Raw genomic sequence first — 24,366 nt, 5'->3', positions numbered from 1 at the left:
AGCAAGGCAGAGGGGCGGAATGGAGCACAAAGCAGCATCTTAGCCCCATTGAGGGGGGACAGAGCCCAAGGAGTCCCCCCAGCTGAGTTTGGCAGAGGTTGTTTTGTTTAACACGTGCACCGTCTGTGGTGAGAAGATTCTCACGTTGCTGTCCTACATGGGTGGAGCTCATTTTGTGGGAGGAGCTAGTGAGAATTCACTGCTTCCTCCTCTCCCCACATTCATCCCTGGCTGTTAGAGTGAATCACTGGTGGCATCACTTGCTGGAGAGGAGTGGGGGATGGGGCCCACAAGTGGAAGAGGGGCCTTGATGTTGGAACTTTTCACTTCAGTCAACGCTTTCCTGTGCTGACTTAAACTGGCCCTGAATAAATTTAGGCTGGAAATGAAAGATGGTTTCTAACCATCAGAGGAGAGAGGTTCTGTAATGGCCCTTCCAATGGGAGGGGAGGCGAACAATCTAAATGGTTTTGAGATGAAGCTAGATAAATGTATATGAATGGGATTATGAGATGGAGCTAGATAAATGTATGAATGGGATTATGAGATGGAGAAGCCTGCAATAGCAGGGGACTGGATTCAGTCACGGAGGAGGTGCCTTCTCACTCTGTGGTCCTAACTTGCCACTTGCTCTTCTCTCTTCTCAGGGGTGGCCCAGTCAGATAAACTCCACACTGTCCCCATCCCCGTTGCTCGATGCTACACTTACAGCTGGGACAAGGATAATTTCGGTAAGGCTAAAACTCACCCACAGTGGATTGCCAGCTTGGCTGAGGAAGAACTCCCCTACCCCCCATGGCACTGGTGTACAAAGAGAGCTGTATCGTATTTGACTTCCTCAGAAGCATGGAGCCAGTGGCGGAGGCAGGATCCTAGACCAGAGAGGCTCTCAAGCCCCGATCTTGCAAACATGCACGTGCTTAATTTGAAATGTGTTGAAGTCATTGGTGCTCCTCGCAGGATTCAAGTTAAGCATGTATGTGGGTGTTTGCAGAACTGAGACCTGGCTCTGTGCTGATCTGGTACCTTCCTGTGTTCCTAGAATGTAGATAATGTCAAGAGAAATAATGGTCCTTGATGTTGAAAATGTACGTTATTGGAACCTACCTAGTACTTGGATGGAACGTTCTCTAGGACAGGGTCTGCCTTTCGGTTCTGTCTCTGTACAGTGCCCAGTACAATGGGGACCTGGTCCATGACGGGGGTCCTAGGTATGACCACTATACAGACAATTAATAATAATACAACTATAATAGGGTGGTGTGCCCCTTTAAGAGTCGGGGAGCTTGTGGCCAGCTGCGGAGAGGTCAGGGATTGCCGTAAAGGGCTGAAAGAGCTCAGTTGAGGAGGGAGCCTGCAGGAAGGAAGTTGGCTCCTGGCAGGTCCTGGAGCAGTGGGGAGAGACACAAGGGGAAAGGCCCCTGGGTCCCTGCCACCTGCTTGGGTCTGGGAAATAACTCTGTGTCACTTGGTGAGTTTTGTGTTCAAGTGACTAAACCACAGCACAAAGCAAGAGTCTGAAAGAGGCCTGGGGCATGGCGTCAGCCCTTCCAGGCTGGACAGGCCAGCTGTCCTACAGCAACTTTGCCAAATTGTAGTGGCCCGCTTGGGGGTAAGTTTAGCTCCCTCGGCAGAAGGCTACACTGGAGGTGGAGGTGCGAGTCCCAGTTTGAGAACTCTGCTAAAAACAGATGTTCAGCCACCATAGCTGGAGCAGCAGGAGGGCTAGCCCTGCTGAGTTGGTGCCTGTGCTCTAGGAAGGGTACATACACAGGGTGGCTAACCCCTCGCCCTGCAGTGGCCATGCTCTGTTCTTAGCACACTAGCTCGATGAAAACTAGTGTGGGTATGTCCACCCGAGCTGGGAATTTCACCTCCAGCTCCAGTGTGGGCGTACCCTTTGAGCAGCAAAATACTGGGAGTTTCCATTGTCCTCAGGGTAGGGTCAAGTGAGCAGGGTGTTTTTGTGCCTGGCCTGGTAATTTCCTCCCCCCTCCCGCACATGGCAATTTTGCAAGCGAAGCTGCTACCTCTCTTTTACTCCCAATCCCTGCTTATGGCAAATCTCTGTGTTTCTGTGCAGTCAATGGTAGCAGGCCCCAAAAAGCTACATCAATTCTGTCGCTCTGAAAAACTGTTGGCCCACTTTCTCCTCCCCTGGGTTTGTCTGTTTCATTCTTCTCACTGAGTACATTTTTGTCAGGGAGCCAGTCACCTGTAGGTGGCATTATCACTTTCCGACCTGGCTGGTTATCTTGAATAGTGTTAAAATACATTTTAATTGGGTGTGGGTGTAAGTAGTAGAACTAGTTGACAATCCAAGTTGAAAGGAAGCGAAACAAATGTTAGTTTACTTTTGTGTTTGAAAACAAACAAAACAAAAACTTTCATTTGAAAGAAAACTGACTTTTGTTTCAAACTTTTTTTGCATAACAAATGTTATTGAAATCAAACAGTTTTCATGAAAGTGTTCAGATTTTGACAAAACTGCTTCCCTCCGCCCCCCACTCCCACCCCCCCCCCACACACACACACCAAAAACACTTTTTTTGGTCAGAAAACATTGACAACGTCTGACAAGACGACTTCTGGACACAAGTACATTTGGTATTAGTGTGGGATGGCTCAGAAAGGAAGGGATGGAAGTTCCACCACTGGGTCATATGAGGCTGGACAAAGTAGTGGAGAACAACACTCTAGAGGATAGTTCTTCACTGGCTCTAGGGTGGACGGGCTGAGAGGCCTGATATACCCCTCCCATCTCCCATGTTGTGGTGCTTAGGCTTCTGTGCTGGCTCTGATTCTTTCAGATATTCTCAGAGACATACTTGACAAGGAGTGCGATGTTCTTAAGCCGGTGCTCTTGGAGGATGAGGAGGAAGAGGAGACAGAAACAGATGGCTGTTCTCCACAAAGAGACTCACTCCTTTCCTCCATTTCGGCGGTTTCCAAGGACTCTGTATACTCGGAGTTATCAGAGGAGGCATCGAAGCATTCGCGGATGTCTCTCTTCACCACTTCCAAGGACTCCATTTCGGAGCTGTCGGTGGTCTCCAGGAGGTCCTTGAAGTCCTTTGTGTCTAGCCTCAAGGACTGCATGGACAGTGGCTATGTCGAAGACAGTGACGAGAGCTCTCTCGATCTGGTGGGGAGGCCAGACCTGAAAGAGGAGATGACAGTTCACAAGCAGAGGCAGAGACTGGCCAGCAAAATCTGCAAGCTGTTCAAGAGCAAAAGCCATCTGGTCTTGCGGAGAGACGTAAGGGACTATCCCGACACTGGTTCGCTCTCCCTGCCTCTGCGCCGGGCCGAGAGCCTGTGCAACCCGGAGGCCAAGCACCGTATCCCAGCGCGCTCCCGGAGGGCTCTTTCCTTGCCCCAGCACGTGCTGAGTCAGCGGCTCCCGCAGCACCATGTAACACCGAATGTGTGCATCCAGCGCAGGCCCTTCCTGAGCTACGACGAGGACACCAAGATCTCCACGCTGCGCGTCGTGGTCTTTGGGTCAGACCGCATCTCAGGGAAAGTGGCCCGGGCGTACAGGAACCTTAGGTGAGTGGGACGGCGCCAGAGGAACCTGGCTCCCATTCCTCGTGTATATTTACCCAGCCCTCCCACCACACGTCCCCTTACGGAGTCCAAGGGCCAGGCCTCTGATGGTGTCAATGGATGTAGCTCTGTTGATATCCATGAAAGGTAGGCCCAGATCCCCTGGCTGTACTCCGGTGCAGACTGTGCTGTGAGGCAATGATGAGGGATTGGGGTCCCACTGTTAGCCTCCAGGACTGAGGCCTAGTGACGTTCCCTTCACCACACTCAGTGCTGTCCCTTCGTGGTGCACGTGGCAGTGCCTTGTGCTGTGGTGTTGTGCAGATCTCCTCGTGTGATGCACTGTGTGAACATCCGACAGAAGGCCAGTCCCTGCCCCAGAGAGCTTATGAGCTAAGTAAAGAGTGTTGGGCTGCTTCTGCGCTGTTTCCCTCACTGTGCACACAACTGTTTGTGTGTGGGCAGGGATCACGTGCGTGCCTTACATACCTGACACTAGTCACACCTCGTTCGTGTTAACACAATGGGCTCTCTGCAGTTCTCTCCTTCCCTTCCCCGTTCTAGACTACAAGAAATTGATTGCCCATTACTGACAAGGTACTTCAAGCTGCAGTTTTTCTACATCCCAGTGAAGAGGAGCTGCCTTACCTCATATGCACCACTGACACATCCTCCTCCCTCTCCAGGAGATCCTCATCTGAGAGCCTCAGGACAAACGGTATGTGCTGTGCCTGCCGTCGGACCAGCTCCTAGTGTAGAGACCTGCCTGCATCTCACAAGCAGCGCCACACTTGGCCCTCACTGGTTCTCCTCATGGCTAGCTCAGCAGAGAGGCCAAGTACAGAACAGGCCAAGGGCACCTGAGGCTGGCAGGGTTGGGGCAGGGAGGGAAACTTTTCCTGTCCCTAGCTGTTCTGTAGGCAGTCTGCCTTCTCAATGGCCATTAGTGCAATATCTTCTGCCAGCTCAAAATCCACCCGCAGTAAGTGAAATAAGTGAAATAAACCGGTCTGGGAGGGTATGTCTACACTGCAACTGAACACCTGTGGCTGGTTTATGTCCGCTGACTTGGGCTCAGGCTACAGGGCTGTTTAACTGCTGAGCTCTGGGACCATCCCGCCTCCCGGGGTCCCAGAATCTGGGCTCCAACCTGAGCCTGAACGTCTACATCACAGTTAAACAGCCCCATAGCCTGAGCCCCACGCACCCGAGTCAGCTGATGTGGGCCATCTGCAGGTGTTTGTTTGCAATGTAGACATCCCCTGAGTGACTGTCTGTCTGGTTTCAGGAGTCCAGCTCAGCTGGGGCACAAAGCAGCACCAACGACATCTCCCACTACATTGGGATGTTGGACCCATGGTACGAACGCAATGTTTTCGGGCTGATTAACTTGCCCACGGACGTCCTGTGTCAGGTATGTCCGGGAGCTCAGGAGAAAATGAGCTTGGCTTTGGGTCATTACTCCACTCTCCCTTTCCGTGTGTTGACATGGGGCGAGGGTGGGGGGGTGTCTCTCCCCTTCATCTGGAGTATCCACCATCAGCTGGGCCAATGGTCTGCTCCAGGATGGGTCTAGTTTTGAGCTGTCCTGTGAGATCCAGGTTGGGAGTCAGCTTGAGGCTCTCCTGGGGGTGAACATTGCCAGCCTCTGGGGAGTGGTTGGTTCCAGCCTGACCCACCCTGTTGCTCTGCCTCTTCTGTGAGTCTGTTCACAGGATAATGCACAGGAGACTGTGCATTAGGAGACTAACTGGCCAATAGGGAGACATTGGGGGAAACTCTGGGGCGCAAATTGTGTTCTTGCTGTTACTTCCCACATTGGTCATCCCCTGGGCGCCATTCTCAGCAGAGAGGCCAAGGAGGCTGACCTGGTCCCAGCAAGGTGGGGTGGAAGTATGTCTGTGGGGGAACTCGCCCAGCCGCTGCATCTACTCAAAGGGTTTTAGTCTCCAGGGCTGCGACTCCAGCACCTTTCCCCAGCACCGATGGCCTCCCAGCCCTGTGCTGAACAGCAGGTACAGAGCGGGTTTTCATTTCACCTCCTTGTGCCTATGCCAGCAATCTGCCAAACCCGAGGTGGAGCCTACAGAGGAGTCCAGGGAGCAGCTGCCCATCTTGGCTGACATGGTGCTTTACTACTGCCGGTTTGCCGCTCGCCCGGTGCTGCTGCAGCTCTACCAGACAGAGGTATGCAGGACGGGGCCTCTCCATCCCACCTTGCACTGGGCTTTGTGAGCACTTCTGTCTTTGCATAGCTCAACTAAGGACTCCAGTACCATCCTCTGCGAGGCAAAGGTTTCCTCAGGACTGATACGTCCATGATGCTCAAGGGTTTGTCCAGTTTCTCCCTGCACCTATGTTTCCAGGGGCGTGTGCAGGAATTTAAATTTGAATGCTTTTGGAGGGGCACGTTAAACACACACAAATGAAAGGTTCACGTGACCTGCCCCCCCCCCACCATTTCTCGAGACGCCTCTGGCAGGATGCCCAGCAGTGAGGAGGCATCAGCAGCTCCCCCTGCAGGAGGCACTCTCCATTCCCTCCAACCCCAGCAAGGAGGAAGCAGCCAGACAGCTGGCTGCAGGGTCCTTGCCCCCACCCCTACAGCTGCAGCCTGCTGCTTCTCCTTCCCTGTTGTGGGAGTCCCAGCGCTGCTGCCTGCTCTGCAGATGCCCACTGAGGTGAGTCAGGGGCTGGAGGCAGAGGCAATGCGTGGGACTCCAACAGCAGGGAAGCAGAAGCTGCAGCTGTAGGGGTGGGGGGAAGAGGAGCTCAGCCAGCAGCCGCCCTGTTGCTTCCTCCCTCACCGGGCTTCAGGAGCACACAGAGATTTGGGAGGAGGCAGAGGTGCCCCTGCTCGCACCCCCCTTGTGCATGCCCCTGTGTGCTTCCATTAGTCAATCCATCTCCTTCTGCTTTATCACCATGGTAGAGCCTGGTATGCAATTGCCCCTTCCTGCATTAGCTAATGGTTCATGATGGACTGATGTCCCTGCTGATCCTGGTGATAGAGCTGGTGTAGGAGGCTTCTGGGTGATAAATCTATTTCAGGAGCACCTGTTAACCAACAGCGACCTCCAGAGAAACTGAGGTGCTGCCATTGTAGAATGCAGTGGTTCCCAGATCCCTGGGGATGGTTTGAAACATAGTTCAGATCACACCATAAAGTCTCCAACCTCCCCACTGCTCTCTCCTGATACCCTGGTCCCTAAGAGAGGATGGATGTCCCGTGGACAACTTCTCAGCTAACTTGTCTTCCTTTCCCCATATATATGTGGCTCTTACCAGTGCTAACAATTACACACACGCTTTGCCTTCTGAAATCCCTGCCAGGAGCCTGTTCCCCAAAGCCTGCTCTGTCCAACATGTAGAGATTGAAGGAAGGTTCTTGTCATCCTGTGCTCTGATAACAAGGTGATGGGTGTGGGATGAATACGTAGGTAGTAATGGTAGCAAACATTTCTCAGAGTAGAAATGCTGCTGTCGGGTTGCTGTGACTTGCCCTGCTAGGATTTTGTAGCTTGAAGGGTTCTCTCTCCTTGCACTGCTTCATTTGAAGGCATTATGCTATTAGGAATATGCCCTGCTCCCTCATTGTGCAGTGTATTCATTGCGCATCTCTCTCTTCTACCCCGCCCCCAACAGCTAACCTTCAGTGGTGGTGAGAAGACGACTGAGGTCTTCATTCACTCCCTCGAACTGGGCCACTCCGCTGCCACCCGGGCCATCAGGGCGTCGGGTAGGTATCAGATCTGGACACACGTGTTTTCTTGCTTTCCTAAAGTCTCATGCATTACAGATTCTGTAGTGAAACAATGGCAGCTTTAGAAATTGGGGCACAAATAGATTTGATGGTGAACGTTTAATAACCAGCTCCTTAGGGGAGCTAGAAAAACCCGGATGAACTGCACAGAGAAATCGGATTCACATTTAGGTTGGATTGCAGGTGGCTGGGGAGAGTGTTTCTCCAATAAACTCTGTGGTCGGTGAGCTGGGATATAGAAAGGGATTTTTACAAACCTGGAAACTAAAGCATCAAGAAACCTACATTTTCCCTTCTGTAACAGTCTTTACGATTTCTGCTTCTCAAAGAAGTTTTTTGTAACTTTCCCCTTGATCCAAAGTTAATTTATTTTAGCATAGCTAAAAACAGGTCCTTTCCCCTTCGTCAGGTCCTGGCACAGTACAGTGTCTTGGAAGCCAGCACTTCCTTTTTGTTTTGTTTTTTTGGTCTTTACTCACAGTTTCTTTTTCTGTCTTGATACTTCAGTTATAAAATCTCTTGGTTATACTCTCGTAAGCCTTAATTAGGCAAAGGAAAGAAACGGATAGATTCATAGATCTTTTAAAACAGGAAATATTATTTAATAGAAAACAGCTACAACCATGGACACACACGCAAGCATCCACACAGCTTCAGTTCCAATTTTGTCTCACTTGTACACCAGAGACCACATTCTGTTTGGAGCTCTGTGCAACACACACAGACTCTAGTGGCTAAATTATATACTGCAAGCAAACACATTATTAATTTGTTTTTTTCTTTTGGCACTGATTCCTTTTCTGTGCTCTAACTTCTTCTTACTGTCTCCAGGCAGAACTTACAAAGTTCTCTCCATTTAACTAGTTGGCCATATCCCCATAACTATGGACTTAACCAGGTTATGCTTCAATAGTGAAACCCATCAACAATTTTAATCTTTAAACAGTTAGGGCATAGTTTTGAACTGGGTTTCGATGATGCCGTTTTGCACCCACCCTTTTGCACCTGCAATAATTTTGTCTGGAAAAAGCATCAGTGAACTTCAGGCACAAAATTTAAAGCCCAATTTATGATTGGTACAAAATATACCCCCCACCCCCCAAAAAAGGAAGCCCATCTGGTAAACCAGCCCTTTACAGCTTTGTATTTTCCCCAAGACCCAACACTTACCCAACAGCTCCTGCTAATTTAATTTAATTTTTTCATTCTGTGGCGAGGTCTCTGGCTACTTATTGTGATTTATGCTGAAAATCCCCCATTAGCTTAGTCATGTGAAGCAGCTTTTAAGCGAACTGTAATTTTCCTTTTTGCTCCTCTGTCACATTCCAACAAAACAAGTGGAAGGCGTTTGATTCAGTATAATAAACAGGTTAACACTGATCCCCTTGACATTGCTTGGCTGTCCTGGGTATACTGAACAGCATGTTTTGACACAGAAATGATTTCTGGAAGTGGGAATGGGTGTCTGGCTTGGGATGGAATAGTGGAGCCCCATAAGATCAGGGTTCGAGTCCTGATGACGGTCTGAAGTAAAGTATTTGGTGGTGTTAGCTCTATCTTTAATAGGCAGCAGTCTTTATCAACTAAACCACCACACGCAGCGGGAGGAGTGGCTGGTCTTTCCTCTGAACTTGTTCATCCATCTGTAGTGATGCCCCATTCTGCTTTGTAGCAAGCTGAGGTACTCTAAGGCCACTTGTTCTGCTGTCAGCAGGACGCATGACTTGAGAGAGAGCGAGAAGCTGAACTCCTCAGAAATGGGGCAGCTTTTCCTAAGGTGGGAGAGATTGGTGTGAACATGTATTGAAGGGCAGGGAGAGAAAAGGCTGTTGTGTGACTTTAGCTTCTTTTTGTATTACAAAGGTCCAGGCAGCAAAAGGCTGGGAATTGACGGCGACAGAGAAGCAATCCCTCTAACACTACAAATCGTCCATAGCAAGGTAACTGGGTGGTAGTCCCATGGGGACAGAGGCTGCAGGAACTTCTTCAGCATTGTGTTGACCTCCACTGAGTCAGAGATTTTAGTAGGGTATATGAAGGAAATCTCTTTAAGTGGAGAGAGAAATAAACACAACTGAGAGCTACAATGGGCATGTTTAGTCTGAAGAAGACAAAGCTGAGGGGGAACCTGATAACAGTCTTCAAAGTGCTGTTCTAAAGACAACAAAGAGAAATTGCTCAAATGTTCTCCATGTCCACCAAGGGCAGGACAAGACATGATTGGCATCATTTGCAGCAAGGGAGATTTAGGTTGGATATTAAGAAAAATTTCTAACTTTAAGCACTGGAGCAGGTTCCTTAGGGAGACTGTGGAATCCTCATCACTGGAGGTTTTTACAAACAGGTTGGACAAATACTTGTCTGGGATGGTCTAGCTTTTGTCCTGCCTCAGCATTGGAGGATGGACAAGATGACCTCTTGAGGTCCCTTCCAGTCCTACATTTCTATGATTAGTAGAGTGTGTTAATATCCGTTGAGGGAGGATAGGGAGAATATCTTGTGATTCAGGGTGGAAGCTGATCTTTCCTCTCTGCAGAGTAGGGAAGGAGTCCCTCATACCATATTGCTGAACAACCAAGTGCATCATGGGGGGGGGTTGCCTTCAGGTATAGGTCGTGCATGAAGAGGGAGATCTGACAGGCTATCATGTCAGGGAACCTGGTTACAACATGAATACGTTTTGAAGTGTAGACAGGACTTTAAACTTAATACTGAGCTGTGGTGCAGCCCTGGAGAGTCTGTGCTGTAACCAGGTCTCCACATATTCTTCTACTTGCAATGCAGAGAGGTTCTTTATGGCCATGTTGCCTGATAAGGGGAATTCTTTGAGTTAATTGATTCTCCCTGTTGGGCCCTTTCTGAATGGGATTGGTGGCTATTTAAATGACAAGAGTTTAATCCCCAAGAGGAAAAATTAATTACCAATCGCTGCTCATATCTCACTCTCATCTCCTCCATGTGTTTGTTTCTGGAATATGAAAGGAACCTCATGTGAGACCGAAAGAAACCAAAATAAGGTGATATGTGAGGCTCTGAATTTCTGAAGGATAGTTGCAGTTTGTACTCTTCTGGCACTTGGCAAATACTAATAGTGTTTGCTGCATTTCAATAGATCCAGCAAATTACTTTGACCCTTGCTTGACATTAAAGCCCATGAGTTGGCTTCAGTGATCTAATCTGGTGCTTACAGTTAACTGTGGACTTAAATGCCTTGCTGGATCACAGCCTAAATGAGCTGAAAGCACTTTGGCTCCCTCTCTTCTACTTTCTGCTTCATTTATTGGCATAACCAGTGGTGGCCTCCAAGTAAGCAGGAAGTATGGTAGGCCCTATAGAAATACTGGCTCTTATTTCATGCTGGTAGATTTCCGTACTAAAGTAGTAAAAATCCTGAGAACAATCTCCGCCTGCTTATACCACTCCTTTTGTTGTTGCCAATTCAGCATCCTGTTTAGCTATTGAGTGTTAACCTACTATTGGAATGGATGGGAAGCTTGGGCATCTGGTAATGTGAGTACGCAGCAAGTACATTTAGCTAAAGGTACCAGGACCATCCAGCTCAGCGTAAATCCAGTTCTCTAGCTATGTCAGCCAGAAGGTCAGAGATGAGCAGAGCAATATCAGGGTGGAATGTGACCCGTCTCTCTGACTTGTGCCTGGTCTCTGCAGACAGCAATCAGTGGAAGGAGCCGCTGGAATGATATTGAAAAGGTCTGCACCTCTGTCAACCTCAGCAAGACCTGTAAAAAGTACGAAGACCTAGGTGAGTGCTGGTGCCCTTAAACCTTTGCGCAGGGGTAGTGGGAGAGGATGGAAAGTAGACAGCAGTGGTGCAGGAGAAGATATTAGAGATGGCCTATGTGCTTTGGGGCAAAACAAGTCGTGCCATCCTGGTTCAGGTCCCCTCCACCTTTAAGGCCGCTTTCAAGGATGAAAGGGCACTGCACTCTGTTCACTGCCCTGAGCCTTCCCCCAAAAGGTGCCATATGTGGCTCTGAGATATGAATGTCTCTCTATTGAGACCAGCAACTCCTCGTGCAGGCAGCAGAACAGCCATCTGAGGGTGCCGACCTTCAGTCTGTGCTGACCTGATCTGGGATGAAATGGGTCACAGAGGTGAAAGCTTCTGTGTCCCATTAACAAACCTCAGAGCCAGGGCTTAAATATTGTTTCCAAAATTATTCTGCATGGCGGACAGGTGCACATGGGATAAACATACCGCATGCCTAGGACAGGCAACAAAGGCCAGGAATGGGATGGTGTACAGGATCGGGGCATTGATTTCCCTAAGCGGGTTTTTTTTTTCTGCATGTTTTGTTAGTTAAAATGTTGTGCTGAGAATTTTACATTAGTTCCTTAGTAAAAGCCCTGGATTCGGACCCTCTGGCCGGCTGGCAGGAAAAGCCTGTGGAAACCTGGGGAGCAGATGCAGGCCTGTTGGCTAAAGCACTCGACCCAAAGCTCTGCCCGGCCCTGGAATAACTTTATATAGGGTCCTTGGAATGAACTAGACCTCTACTGTGTCCCGAGGGAGGCCCAGGGCTGGCTGAGAGACTGCTGGGTGGAGATGTTGCGGGGGTGAAATCTGCCTAGTAGCCATCTCCTTGCCATCCCTACCTCACTTGCTCTGAAGGGACCTGACCCATGTCTGAGAAGGAGAAATTCAGTGATGCAGTCCAGAGCCTGCCACACTGCCTGTCACTCAGGTGAGCTGCCAGAGGGGAAATTGGGACCTGCCAAATTAGCAGAGGGGCTCGGTGTCCCTGAATGCATAGTCGTTTCTGTGAGCTTCCTGTGCAGTCTAACATTCCTCCCCTTCATGGCAGCAGCCCTACAGCAATGGGGTAGCCTGCGCCTGTTCCGCTTTACTGCCGGGTGTCCCAGCTCACACCTCAGCCCACCGCTGTGGCTGGTGTGACGATGCCCATTCCAAGGAGAACGTGCTCTTGGTGTTGCCATTGAGTTCCTCTTGTGCGGCTGTTCATCCCAGCCCACTTAAGGGACAGCCAGCCTAGCAGACTTGGTGCCGCGTTGCTGAACTGCTCCTCCGATATGGGTCAGGTCCCTTCAGGCCAAGGCTCAGACTCCATGTTACTGAAGCAGGTTTTTTGCCCTGGGAACATGAAAGTGTTGCTGATGCAGGGGGAAAAGATATAGATCATGCCAAGCTTTGGGATCTGCCCCGCTGGTTATAGCAGCTAATTAGGGGGCTGAGCAGGATCACTTCCACAAGAGCTATAGCGGAAACTCTCAATGGCAGGACCATTGGACAGCCTGTCTGGCCTGTTCAGTGCAGGGTATGAAATATAACGTACTGGGGATTATAACACAGCTCTGTCCAATTTTCAAAGCCAGACAGAACGGTAAATCCATCTGCACCTTACGCTGACAGTAGCTAGCCTGTAACACTCGGTGCCAGAGGATGCTGAAGCCAGAGTTTAGCAGGATTCAAACTGTATCGGACCTGGATCTCTCCAATAAATAATATGAATAGTAACATTATGGCTATAGAAGCAACAGCCCGCTGTCTGGGGCTAGGGAGAACCTCTCCTGTGGAAATTCACATAACGTTCTCTATTCCAGAATTTCTTGTGCCATCCTTTGAAGCAGCTGGCACTAGCCACTGCTGAAGGCAGCCTGTTGGACTCGGACCAGTAGTCTGACCTAGTCTAGCAATTCCCATTAGGCAGAGCTGTGCTCTGGTTCACCAAAGGTGGAGATGAGGCCTGGTCCAATCAACCCAGAGCTTTGGGAGGTGTTTGAAATCCAGAGCTTCTCTGATATTTTGCCAAGAGCTGGGCTTATGACCCTGGATGAACCCAGCCTGAGTTTTGGGGTTGTACCAAACGTGTAAGTCTTGGTGGGTTTGCCCTTGTTTGGGGTCTTCGCCAAAAATGATCAGAGCAGGAATTGGCTGCGGTAGAGAGGTGGCCATTGGAGGCTGCACAACACCTTGGTAGAAGCACCACAGAAAATAATGCTCTTGTAGGTGCAATGTAAGAACCAGGGAAATGTGCTCTCTCCAGTAGAGTTAATAACTGAACTCACAGTAGGCCAGTCCTCTCATTTCCTTGCTGGTCCCCCACAGCAGTTTGGTCTGTGTGTTTGTTTTGTTGGTTAAATTTCTTCCTTTCTTTAGATCCCTGGTAGTACAATGTGCCCTGAGCCTCCATGAGAAATGTTTCAGCACTGTAGTCTTCTTAATGAGAGGTTATGGCTCTTTTGCTTGAGCACAGAGCTGCTTCAGCAGATTCACTTGAGAAGATCTTGTAGTATTCTGTTTCACTAAAATGCTCCATGTGATGCGCCTGGCGCATGTAAATTTGCTATAGAGGCAGCAATTGGGACCAACCATTCAGATGGAGCAATAGCCAATGAACTGGCGCTTCTCGGAGCCTCTCTATCTAAAACTCTCCCATCAGTTCAGACACCTCCCTCCCTCCCTCTCTCCTTCTGGAAAAGCTGAAGCTTTTCTATTGATTAGTTTTTGTTCACCAGCATCATGTTGCAGGCTGCAGCTATTACAAAGCTATATATTTCTGTTCTATTTCTGGAGCTTAACTTGCTGATCTGCCTGCAAGCTGATTTCATTCTGGATGTCTTTCTACAGGCTATGAGATGTCTAGGGAGAGGTTTTCCCACTGCACTCGAATTCCCTACATGCCACAGAAATCTGGGATTATCTTTCACATTCACTGGTTTGGCCACAGGATGTCACTGCAGCTCCAGACAAAAGCTGCTCACAAAATAGCTGAAAGGTGTCAGGCCTTTAGAATCATAGATTATTGGGGTTGGAAGGGGACCTCAGGATATCATCTAGTCCAATCCCCTGCTCAAAGCAGGACCAATCCCCAAATGACCCCCTCAAGGATTGAACTCACAGCCCGGGGTTTAGCAGGCCAATGCTCAAACCACTGAGCTATCTGTCCTCCTAGTGAAGACATGAAAGTTTTTAGGTCACTTGGCCTGCACCAGCTCTGGAGGGAGCTAGAATTTATTCCAGCCAATATTGCAATTGTTGCTTTTGTAGATCCAATTTTTTTTAGCCCTTAATTAAGTTAATTGGCTTTCAGGGTAACGTTTGTAAAGGTGGGTCATGTTTGAGGCTGGATAACGATAAGTATTTCTGCCTGCTTTTCTGGTTTTCTCTCTCTGTCTGTCAGGAGGCAGATGGGGGAAGAGGAAGGCTGGAAGGAACATCTGTTTGACTTAGCTCAGAGTGTATACCTTGAGGCTGTTGTAGGTGGCAGCAGAACAATCTCTTGTTTTGTGCCCTTTATTCAAAGATAGATAATTAACTCTGTAGAGCTGAGATTTGGGATCTTGTGGCTCACAACAGTCCTGGAATGCTGTGGTGTCTAGCTGGGGATTTCCAATACAAACAAACAATAACAATAATAATAATACTAAACTCGTGTAATAATCTCCCTTTCCAACAGTCAGATGGCATTTTAAGACTCCAGGGTTGTATGGGGACCCCTGGACTGGCCCATTCAAAGGGGTTATCAGACTGAGGGTAGCCCTCCGACTCTCTGGTATGGGCTAACGTCTTCACTGCTTTGAGTTGCAGGTGTATTTTGGATATTGTCCTCGTGCAATATCCATCCTGATAGCATGACGGATCCTTGTTAGAGATACTTGGTGGAGAATGGGGTCAAGAGATCCCTTCTTGACTCTCTCCCCCCTCCCCCCAATTCCCTTCAGAGACTCTGAACTTTACTACCTGCCACTGGCCAAGCAAAGCCGGAGGCATGGCAGTTCTATGCCTCAGGTGTCAGAGAGACCTTTTCAATTAAAATCCAAATCCTTTCGAGTAACCCAAGCAAACGCCCCCCTCCTGTGTTCCAGACTTGAAAACGGAGTGTCTGACTTTAACCATAACCGAGGTCGTCAAGAGGCAAAATTCCAAGTCAAAGAAAAGCTTCAATCAGGTAAATTGGATTGGCCATATTTGTAGCCTCGTCTAGGCTGGCAAGGAGGGAGTAACTGTGGCTCGTTCGCTGTTGGGGGAGGAGAATGTTTGAGAGCTTTGGAGAGGCCAGTAACTTGCACCCGGAGGATCCCATCACAGTTGCCATCTCCATGAACTTTGGGGCCCTCACTTCCAGACTGGCAGGAAGGCCTTGCGTGTGCCTGCCCTTGGCCTGTATTCGCTGTGCCAAGCAAGCCTGTGCAGCCGTAGCTGAGTCTCGTGGCTTAGAGAGTCCTGCTTGTGGTAGCACCAGCACAATGAGAACTAGGATGCCAAGTGGCAGAGGGAAAACGCCAGGCTGGAGCTGGAAAAGTTCCCTGTTGTGTACCCAGGGCTGTATCTGCACCTGGAAGTCAGGCTGGCATATGCGTCCTGCCAGCACAGCAGGTGTTCAGGAAGCAATGCACTGCTGGCTCCGGCCAGCACTGGTACCTAAGCTTGTGAGCAGTCATGTGTTGGGGGACTGGGATTTGGTGCTGTTTCTGGCAGATGCGGCCTGAGCACCTCACAGCTCCTATTGAAGTCAATGGAAGCTACCGAGCGTTCAGCACATTTAAGAACAGATCACATACGCAGGTGCCTAAATATGACTGAGGGACTTTATTATGGGGCCCCTCTCTGAAAATCTTGGCCACTGTATTTTAAAACTGATCGGTTACTTTAACAGCCTGGATGGGAGACTCTGAGCCCGCTCTGCCTCTAGCACCCAAATCCAGCTGTATAAGTAGATAGCTGTGTAAATCCTGCTTTCAGAGCGTGTTCCAAGGCTGGGTAGGTTCCTCTGTGTTAGCGTGTGAGGCCAGCAGTTTAAATCCCAGACCAGGCCTTTGCTCGTAACTGGGGACTCAGAGCTAAGAGAACGAGCTGCTGCAGCTTGAGCTAAAGGATGACGTCCCCTAGCAGGCATCTTAACAGGCTTGTATCCTCATGGACTGCACCCCCTCTCCCCACACCCAGTGGTGGGTTACACCAACATCGACACCCAGTCTAGTGTGTTATTTTAGGATAAGGAGGACAAATGTCTCCATGCATAGGTGAACGTCCAGGGTGAGTCTCTTGCCTTGTCAAATCCTCCCTCTTGAATTGCCTCATAGCCCTGCCCCTCCCTGTGCCAAGCCCTAACACTAAGGCCATGTCTACATTTGGAGCTGGGGCTGTGAGTCCCAACATGCAGAGACGTACTCGGGCTAGTTCTCATTGTGGGGTATCAGGGCCACAGGGCCACCCCAGTGCATACCTACCCGTTTCAGGCAGGTTTGTGTTTGGCACAGTGAGCCCGTGACTCTAGTCGCTGCTGCCTGAGCTGCCGCGGCTACACCAGTAGCTCAAGGAGAGCTAGCCCGAGTACGTCTAGGCAAGCTCTGAGTGTAGACATACCCTAGAAGATGCAGCATACAGTGAATGGGATCCTGGCCCCTGGCTGCACACGCCACGAGGCCAAGCTGTGCTGGCTGGAGAGCGTTCTGAGCCTGACTCGCGATGTTTCTCTCTGTCTCTCGCAGCAGATCAGCGTGTCCCAAATAAAAGCAGACAAGGTCCAGATCATTGGGGTCAACTGTTCCTTCGCTGTGTGCCTGGATCAGGATGAGCAGAAAATCCTGCAGAGCGTCACAAGGTAGGAAATTGCCAGTATGTCTTTCTGCGGCTGTGGCCAGCCTTCCTCTGGGGACATGTACTATAGGGTAAGGTGCCCCCAACAAGTCACGTGAGCCCTGAGAGGACTAACCCACCAGGCCTCCCAGACCCAAATGTAGTGCTTACACTTCTGAACCTGTGTGGACTGTCAGTGGCCAACGCTCCAGTAAACATGCATTTGAGAGGCTAGATGGCCTAAATGGCGTTCTGCACTGCATAGCAGCGCTGCAGATCGTGAGCCCTGGCAGGAGCCACGGTATCATTCAGATCACGACAGCCGTGTGCAGATGTGGGTACAACTAATACAGCCAAGCAGGAGCGGAACCTCAGTCCCAGGATGGATTCAGCACCAAGGTCTCAGTCCTTCTGCTGCCCCTCTCTAATTCTGCTCCAGGCTGGAACACTGGGAGACTGAACTTTTACCAAGAGGTTAAAGGTTTGAAATAAGATCTCCAGTTCCTAACGTTCAGTCACCCACCTAGGGGTACAATGCAGTCAAGGATCTCCAAGCAGAAAGAGATCTTTCAGCAGGACTAATCAGTCAACCAGGGGAATTCAAGGCACAATGAATACTGTGACTAGTGACTGTGCTGAGCATATAAACGGAGCAGACAGCTTCCAGACCTTGCAGGGATTCTGCCCTGGTATTGGTACACTCATCCCAGATAGTCCACATGCCCTTCAGTGGGGAGGTTGTGAGGGGGTAGGGGAAAAGACAAATGACTGTCTGTCCATGAGTATAGCCTAGGGTATCGTTTCCAGTGGGGTATTTCTCCTCCTCAGAGAGAACCAAGCTGCATTACCAGGGATGAGATTGGATGACATGACACAGAGTAGTGCATTTTCACTTGGGCTCAATACTGGGGTAACTGGGTGAAATTCTCTGGCCTGTGTGGGCAGGAGGTCAGCCTAGATGATTGAATGGGATCTATGAACATTTAAATTGACTGTAAGCAGTGTTGTAGCCCTGGCAGTCCCAGGATATTAGAGAGACAAGGTGATTGAGGTAAGATCTTTTACTGCACCAATTTCTGTTGCTGAGAGAGACAAGTTTTTGAGCTACTCAAAGCTCTTCCTCAACTACTTATGCCCCAGCTCGTCTCTTAATTCTTTTTACTGCTGCAAGATCCAAAGGCAATCATTTAAAACTTTGACACAGAGACTGCAAAAGAAAAAGTGTTCCACACTTCAATTCCAGGAAATGCAAAAGGTTTGTGTTGTGGGTTTTTTTAGGGTGTACATTTTCAGAAGTGTCTGTTGATTTCGGATGCCTCTGCTTCTGGGTCCCCAGTCTGAACAACCTTAAAAGGGTTGGTTGGCCAGGTGCTCAGCACTTCTGCCAATCAGGCCCCTCTCTGAGGGCGCATATGGTCTCTGTAACTTGAATTCCATGGCATACGTTCTTATTGCACTCCCAGCCTGTCCCAGCCCTGTGATTTCCATTGCTCATTTTATCTGCAGGTGTGAGGTCTCCGCGTGCTACAAACCCAGGGATGGTGAACCCTGCACACTGAGGACATCCCCTTTGGATCACCTCCCTCAAGACCAGCCTGAGCTTTGTTCTCTTCTGTGCTTGCCCATTGCCACCTTCAGCGGCGCACTGCCATAGAAGAACCAGCAAGGCCAGGGTAACCTCTCAGGCCCCATGCCGCCTCAGACCAGACTTGCCTCCAGCCAATCCTGATAATTGCCAAAGCAGCCCCCGGAAGAGGAAATGTATTGCACTCCCTTGAGTCAGGGAACTAGAGCTTCCTGCACCCAACCATCTTGCAATGTGAAGCATTAGTACAATGAATGAGCTACCCCCGGCCTGCGGTTAGCATGCCCTTGAGAAATGGAGGCCTCACTTCAAAGCTCTGGTAGCTGTCACAGTTCATGGCCTCTGGGAGGGAAGTGGGTTCCTTGCCATCTCTAGATGGCGCTGCCATTAGCAGGGTGGGGCAAGGAGAGGAGTGCCACTTTCCTGATCAGCTGTACTTGCAGCCAGTGTAGATACTGGAGAGATTGTGATAGGCGGTTTTGGGGACACACAAAGATAACGAGTCTCCTTAAACAGCTGGAGAGTTTCAAACTAACTTCCAGACAATATCCTGATGATGCTTCACCCAAAGCAAATTTGAAGATCTCTGTTAATGTTACAAATTCTTCGGAGTCAAGGGACAAGTTTACTCTAAATTATTTGGGGGCTTATTTGTCCTACAGGCACAAAGATGAGGGCTGCGTTTAGGGCAAGGAGTTGAATGTGGCTTGCAAACCATGGCTTGGGTGCCAGTGATCTAGTGCAATAGGCAACTTCTGGGCATACATTGGTCTATGCATCATGTTACATTTACTGTAAAGCTAGGTCACCAGAGTGATCAACCTCTGTGTCCTGCTAAGTCTCTGAAAGCACAAATTCTGGGGGAGACACAAACTCCCTTGTTCAGTTAATGCTCCCGTGGCCAGCTTACCTGCACTGAATGCTGGGTTAGGAACACCCTGGAGAGGTGAATGTATAGTGCTGATGGAATTGCACTCACAGTTCAGGGCAGGGGGGGAGCCGAGTACTGGGGAGGCCACGTTATTGAGTGGGGTCAAGTTTAAATATACCAGAGACACAGCTTTGCTGCGAAAGGCCCTGGAGCCAAAAACACTAGTGACACAGCGGTTATAGGATGCCGAGCTCACTGGGAGAACCCCTCTCTCAAGCAGGAGACAGTTAACTCCCTTCTTGTTAAAAGGCTGTAGGTGCAAGGTGCCAAGAAGGTGCAATGGCTGTGGGTGCAATCTGACCACAGAAGCAAGGGGAGGTAGAACAGCCTTGTTTGCTACTCTTCACCACAAAGCTATTTATTAGTGTTGGTTGGCTTACTGCCCTGTTACTAGCACGCCAAACAACGCACGCTTCTGCTGCCTCACATGTGTGCAGGCAGTTCTGAACGCCAGGGTAGGCTCAGTCACTGGCTAAAACGCCCTTTTGCCAGTCCAGAAGGGGATCGCTGCGCCTTATCCTGTCACAACAGTGTAATCTGTGATCTTGACATCCATGGCTAAGTAGATTCCGCCCTGTTAACATTGTAAACACTGATGCTTTCGCTAACCACACAAAAATATTGGAGAGCAGAATTTCCCTGTGATAAATTAAAACAAGCACAAAACTCTAGGAATGTATAACCCCATTAAGGATTTTGGGCCTGCAATGCTTTTTTTAATGATAGAAGTTCATTTCAGGTTGAACTGTATATATGTTGAACATCAGCAAGTTTGTGCATCTGTGATCATTTGTAAAATATTGTTCAAAAAACTTTTAAGAAAAATGTAAAATATTAAACGTTGATTTATTTCAAGAGCAATGTGAGTGCAGAGTTTGTGTACTCAATAAAACATGGTGCGTGCCAAGCAATTCCTGATCCTGAAAGGGGAATGATGTGAGGCATTGGAGCTGTATCCTTTCAAATGCAGTGGTGGCTGTAGCTGGATGGTTTGCAGGGGTTGAACCCATGACTCCTGGATCTAAAAAGATTTAACCTCTGCAGCTTGAGCTGAAGTATTGGACATATTACTCATAAACTTATATAGTCCAGCCACTAAGGGGAAGTGAAGACCCACACTGTGTTAATTTGAGTTACATATGCTTTTCCATAGAAAGAGTGACTGTACACAGTAAGTCTAAAACAGCTTTACATCAGATAGAAGAGAGAGAACAAAAGTAAAGTCTCCACAAGAGAGCACAGTCTTTGTGTTTCTTCTGTAATACGCTGCAGTCACTCTTGCACTGTTCTTGTTTTCAAGATAAATAAGGGAAATTTTTTTGCAGGGCTGCAAGTCTTGCTGCTCCTATGACCACAAATAAAGTTACACCAGCTTGCATTGTGATACATCCAAGAAAGAGGATGTGTTACCCCTTACAGAAAAAACTACTGGCATAGACTAAGAGGCTCTAGTAACCTTGTGATAAGTTTAGGACAACTCCTGTGTATCCAGGATATCTTTTCTTTTCACCCAGCAAATGTTGCGTTCTGGCCTGTGCCTTTCTAGCCAATACTCCCCCCACCATCCAAAACCACAAAAAAGGAAATAGCCCCCCTCCAATATTAAATGAGACTTCAAAAAATAATTATGACTAATTGTTTCAAGTGTACCCACACCCCTGTGTGTTCCCTTTCTGGGGAAATTCAAGAAAACAAGATGTTTTTTAGTTCCTTCAGACATTCCAGCTAAATTCCAGTGAATAAGCTTGGAAAAAAATGCAATCTCTTCGTGAACAGCTTGAACAAAGAGAAGGTGACAGCTTTATATATAAACAACCTTTTAGGAATTGTCCACCGAGCACTATTTTAATTCTCATCAGAGCTGGTTGAAAATTTTATCAATTTTTAATTAAAATGGCTTTTGAAGGAAACAAATACTTCCACTTTTTTCTTTAATTTTTCAAAAATGAATTTTTTTCAGTTTATTTTTAAAACATTTTCCCCATCTTTCTCCCCTTTTTCCTTTTTAAAGGAGAGAAAGGAAAAATGACAAAAAAAAAGAAACACAAAAAATTAAATCCAAACCAAAATGGAACACTTTTGTTTGACTTTGTTTTTTAAACAAAATGAAAAATTCTTGTTTAATTTATAACTTTCCATGGAAAATACTTGCCATTTGTCAGCCTGGACTAATTCTGATCCTCTAAGCACAGTTACATTCCTTGGGGGGTTTAGGAACATTTGCCATTAAAAGGACTAAGGTGAGGTCTACACTAGAAAATTCCTGTATAGCTACACCAGCAAACCCTCCTATTGTAAGTGCAGCTTATACCAGCAAGGAAGTGCTTTTTGCCAGTATAGTTCATGCCAGTTCCTGTGCCAGGATAAAAGAATGTTTATACTGCTATAACTGCATCTACACTAGAAATTTCTGCCCTTACAGTAATGTATCAAAAAGATACATATATCACACTCCTAACCCGCAAAAGTTTCTTTTGCAGACTTGGCCTGAATTCCTGCACTTCTTTGAAAATCTCAACTTCTCAGTTTCTGCTGCTGAGTGGGACTGAAGCCCATAAACTTTCTCAAATTTGTGCCATGGCTGAGTCATCCATTCCTTTTCTTTCAGCCTGTTCACCTGAATGGCATTTGTAAACCAGTATTTGTCTGACTGGAGCCTGCAGCACCTTTAAAACACACACCATCCTTCCTACAAGGACACAGCAACCTAATTATACCTATAAAAGCATATTGTAGCCCTGCCAGTTGACTAGCAAGAAAAAATTACTTTAACACGCAGGTGGGTACCATTACACCCATCATTCAGAGTAGGCTGAAAAACAGGAACTTTGAGGGCTTGTGTACGCAGGGAAAATTACAAGCAGAGCTATACTGGTATAATTATATAGCTCTGCCGGTAACTGTCCCTTTGTAAACAAGCCCATAAGCCACAAAGTTCCAGGAAAACTTGGCTTAATAAGACTTAAAAAAAAAAAACCCAACTCTTTAGCCCTGAGGTATAAGGTCTTGGTGAATGAAGTTCCTACTAGTACCTGTACCTTGTGTACAGTTTCCTTTCCCTCTCCAGCTCACAGCCCATCACCATTTAGAAATAGATGTAATACTCCTTCTGTTGTGCCCAGTATCCTGTTCAAAACCATGTAGGCCTTCATTGTAAAAAAGCCCTTGCCAAGGGTCCACTTGCCCTTTTAACACCTGGGGTGCAGACTATGGGAGAGATGGGTTGCAGTTTCTAACAAGAACACTACGGTGAAGCCTTGGCATTGGAAGGGTTTGCCTTCTATTCTGCAAGCTCAGTCATAGCACCTGTGGGCATCTCATCAGCTCTTATAGCTAAGCAGGGATCTGCCAGGCAAGGATTTGGATAAGTGAACCTGGGGAAACCAAGATGGTACAGGACCTGTTTGTCATGTCATTTGGGTGGCAGAGCAACATGCATAAAAGGATGTTGTCAGGGTTTTCTGCCATCCAGGTTAATGAGAATTGGCTTGGTGGTGGGTGGTTCTTGTTGCCCACCTGTTTGTTCAATGTATTGTTTCCGATCACTTCCTCTTGCTAGGTAAGTTGTTCTCGTAAGTGACAAGGTCAAAATATCCTCTGTACTTTCTTTCTGCTTTCTTGTAGACACGGTGGTTTGTGGTTTTAAGATACAATGGGCAACATTCAAGTAAATTCTCCCTATTAGAGAGAGCGCAAGAGATGGTGCCCCAGCCATGGTGTTAATTTGACAGGGCTAATCTGCAGGATTAAGTTTTATGGAGCTGAGCTTTGCTGCTTTTCATGGAATAATGTACTGGAATTGTTTGCAGATATTTAATCAGCTCTAAACTGTAAGGCCCATTAGCAGAAGAACGACCCAGCACTTCCAGCCATGTTAAATGTTTAATTGTTTTTGTTTACAGGATTAGAATTAGCTAGATCTTAATGCATAATTGGTACAAATAATTCATAAACCCGTGACATAACTTCACCTTTTTGCTGTGTGCTCAATTTGTCATTTTCTCAAATTATTTGTTTGAAATTAAGATACTGAGAAATTCCTGGGAATAATTCTGATCCATAACTAGAGCTGGGTGGAACAAAAACAAATTATTTAAAAAAATGCAGATTTGGCAACACAAACATTTTGTGAATTCAGTTAAACTGAATTAACTGAATTGTTTTGGTTGAAAAACAAAACAACCCCCCCCCCCCAAATTAAACATTGCATTTTGACACTGTTGTGATGAAAGCTTTAGATTTATTTTGTTTTAAATGCCTTAGTTTTGAAATTTCCTTTAATTTTGTTTAAAAAATAACAGTACCAAAAGGCTCAAAATTAAAATTGTTTTACATTTTTCAGAAAGACCCAAAAAGTCCATTGTTCACCCAGATCTCTCCATCACCCATTTGCAACCCCTTTGCAGTGGTGAGCATTCAACAGGTGAAGCTGGAGCTGTTCTGATGGGGCCTACTGCTCGTGAGGGGCCTGACCTTGCAATGGCAAACCCCATATTGATGGACCCAATGGAAGGATTCGGGCCGTGCTTGGTTCTGGAAGAACATAACTCTCGAATTAGGTTTCCTGTGTGAATACTCGTGATTAGAAATTCAGCATTTGCTTTCCCCAAATATTCTCAGAGATTCGCTATGCCACTCGGTAAATACGCTGACTGGAAATCTATGTGAAAAGCACAGGATGGGAGCACAGATGGAACAAAATCATTTCAGCGTTCACACTATCATGGAACACTTTATGAATATTTGCCCAGGTTTGGAATGAGCCCAGACTAGCACTTGGCATAGTAGGACTCTCCCTGATGAGGGTGGACTGATGCTACCAATCTTTTTCACATAGACCATCAAACAGTCCTCAGAGGGAATGATTTTTTGGCTACTACTAGACTAGCCCGATTGTAATCGTGGACCTGGTCAGGAGTCATAGCTTGTGACATCCATTCCTGTTGTAAACAATCTACAGGTTGCTGCAGCATTAA

General features: G+C 47.7%; 1 protein-coding gene across 1 annotated transcript in view; it reads left to right on the top strand.

The window, feature by feature from the left end:
• PIK3R5 (phosphoinositide-3-kinase regulatory subunit 5) overlaps nt 1-20,245 on the top strand; it is a 96,379-nt gene extending 76,134 nt beyond the window's left edge. Inside the window, exons 9-19 of the mRNA XM_030534610.1 lie at nt 648-731; nt 2,811-3,552; nt 4,114-4,267; nt 4,838-4,963; nt 5,608-5,736; nt 7,195-7,288; nt 9,176-9,252; nt 10,982-11,075; nt 15,161-15,243; nt 16,787-16,899; nt 18,381-20,245. Coding sequence (XP_030390470.1) covers nt 648-731; nt 2,811-3,552; nt 4,114-4,267; nt 4,838-4,963; nt 5,608-5,736; nt 7,195-7,288; nt 9,176-9,252; nt 10,982-11,075; nt 15,161-15,243; nt 16,787-16,899; nt 18,381-18,528 — 1,844 coding nt within the window. The 3' untranslated portion in view covers nt 18,529-20,245. The remainder of the gene's footprint in view (nt 1-647; nt 732-2,810; nt 3,553-4,113; nt 4,268-4,837; nt 4,964-5,607; nt 5,737-7,194; nt 7,289-9,175; nt 9,253-10,981; nt 11,076-15,160; nt 15,244-16,786; nt 16,900-18,380) is intronic.
• The last annotated feature ends 4,121 nt before the right edge of the window (nt 20,246-24,366 follow it).

The sequence above is a fragment of the Gopherus evgoodei genome, chromosome 15, assembly GCF_007399415.2.
Source record: "Gopherus evgoodei ecotype Sinaloan lineage chromosome 15, rGopEvg1_v1.p, whole genome shotgun sequence".
Taxonomy (NCBI): domain Eukaryota; kingdom Metazoa; phylum Chordata; order Testudines; family Testudinidae; genus Gopherus; species Gopherus evgoodei.
This window is presented reverse-complemented; position numbering and strand designations above follow the sequence as displayed.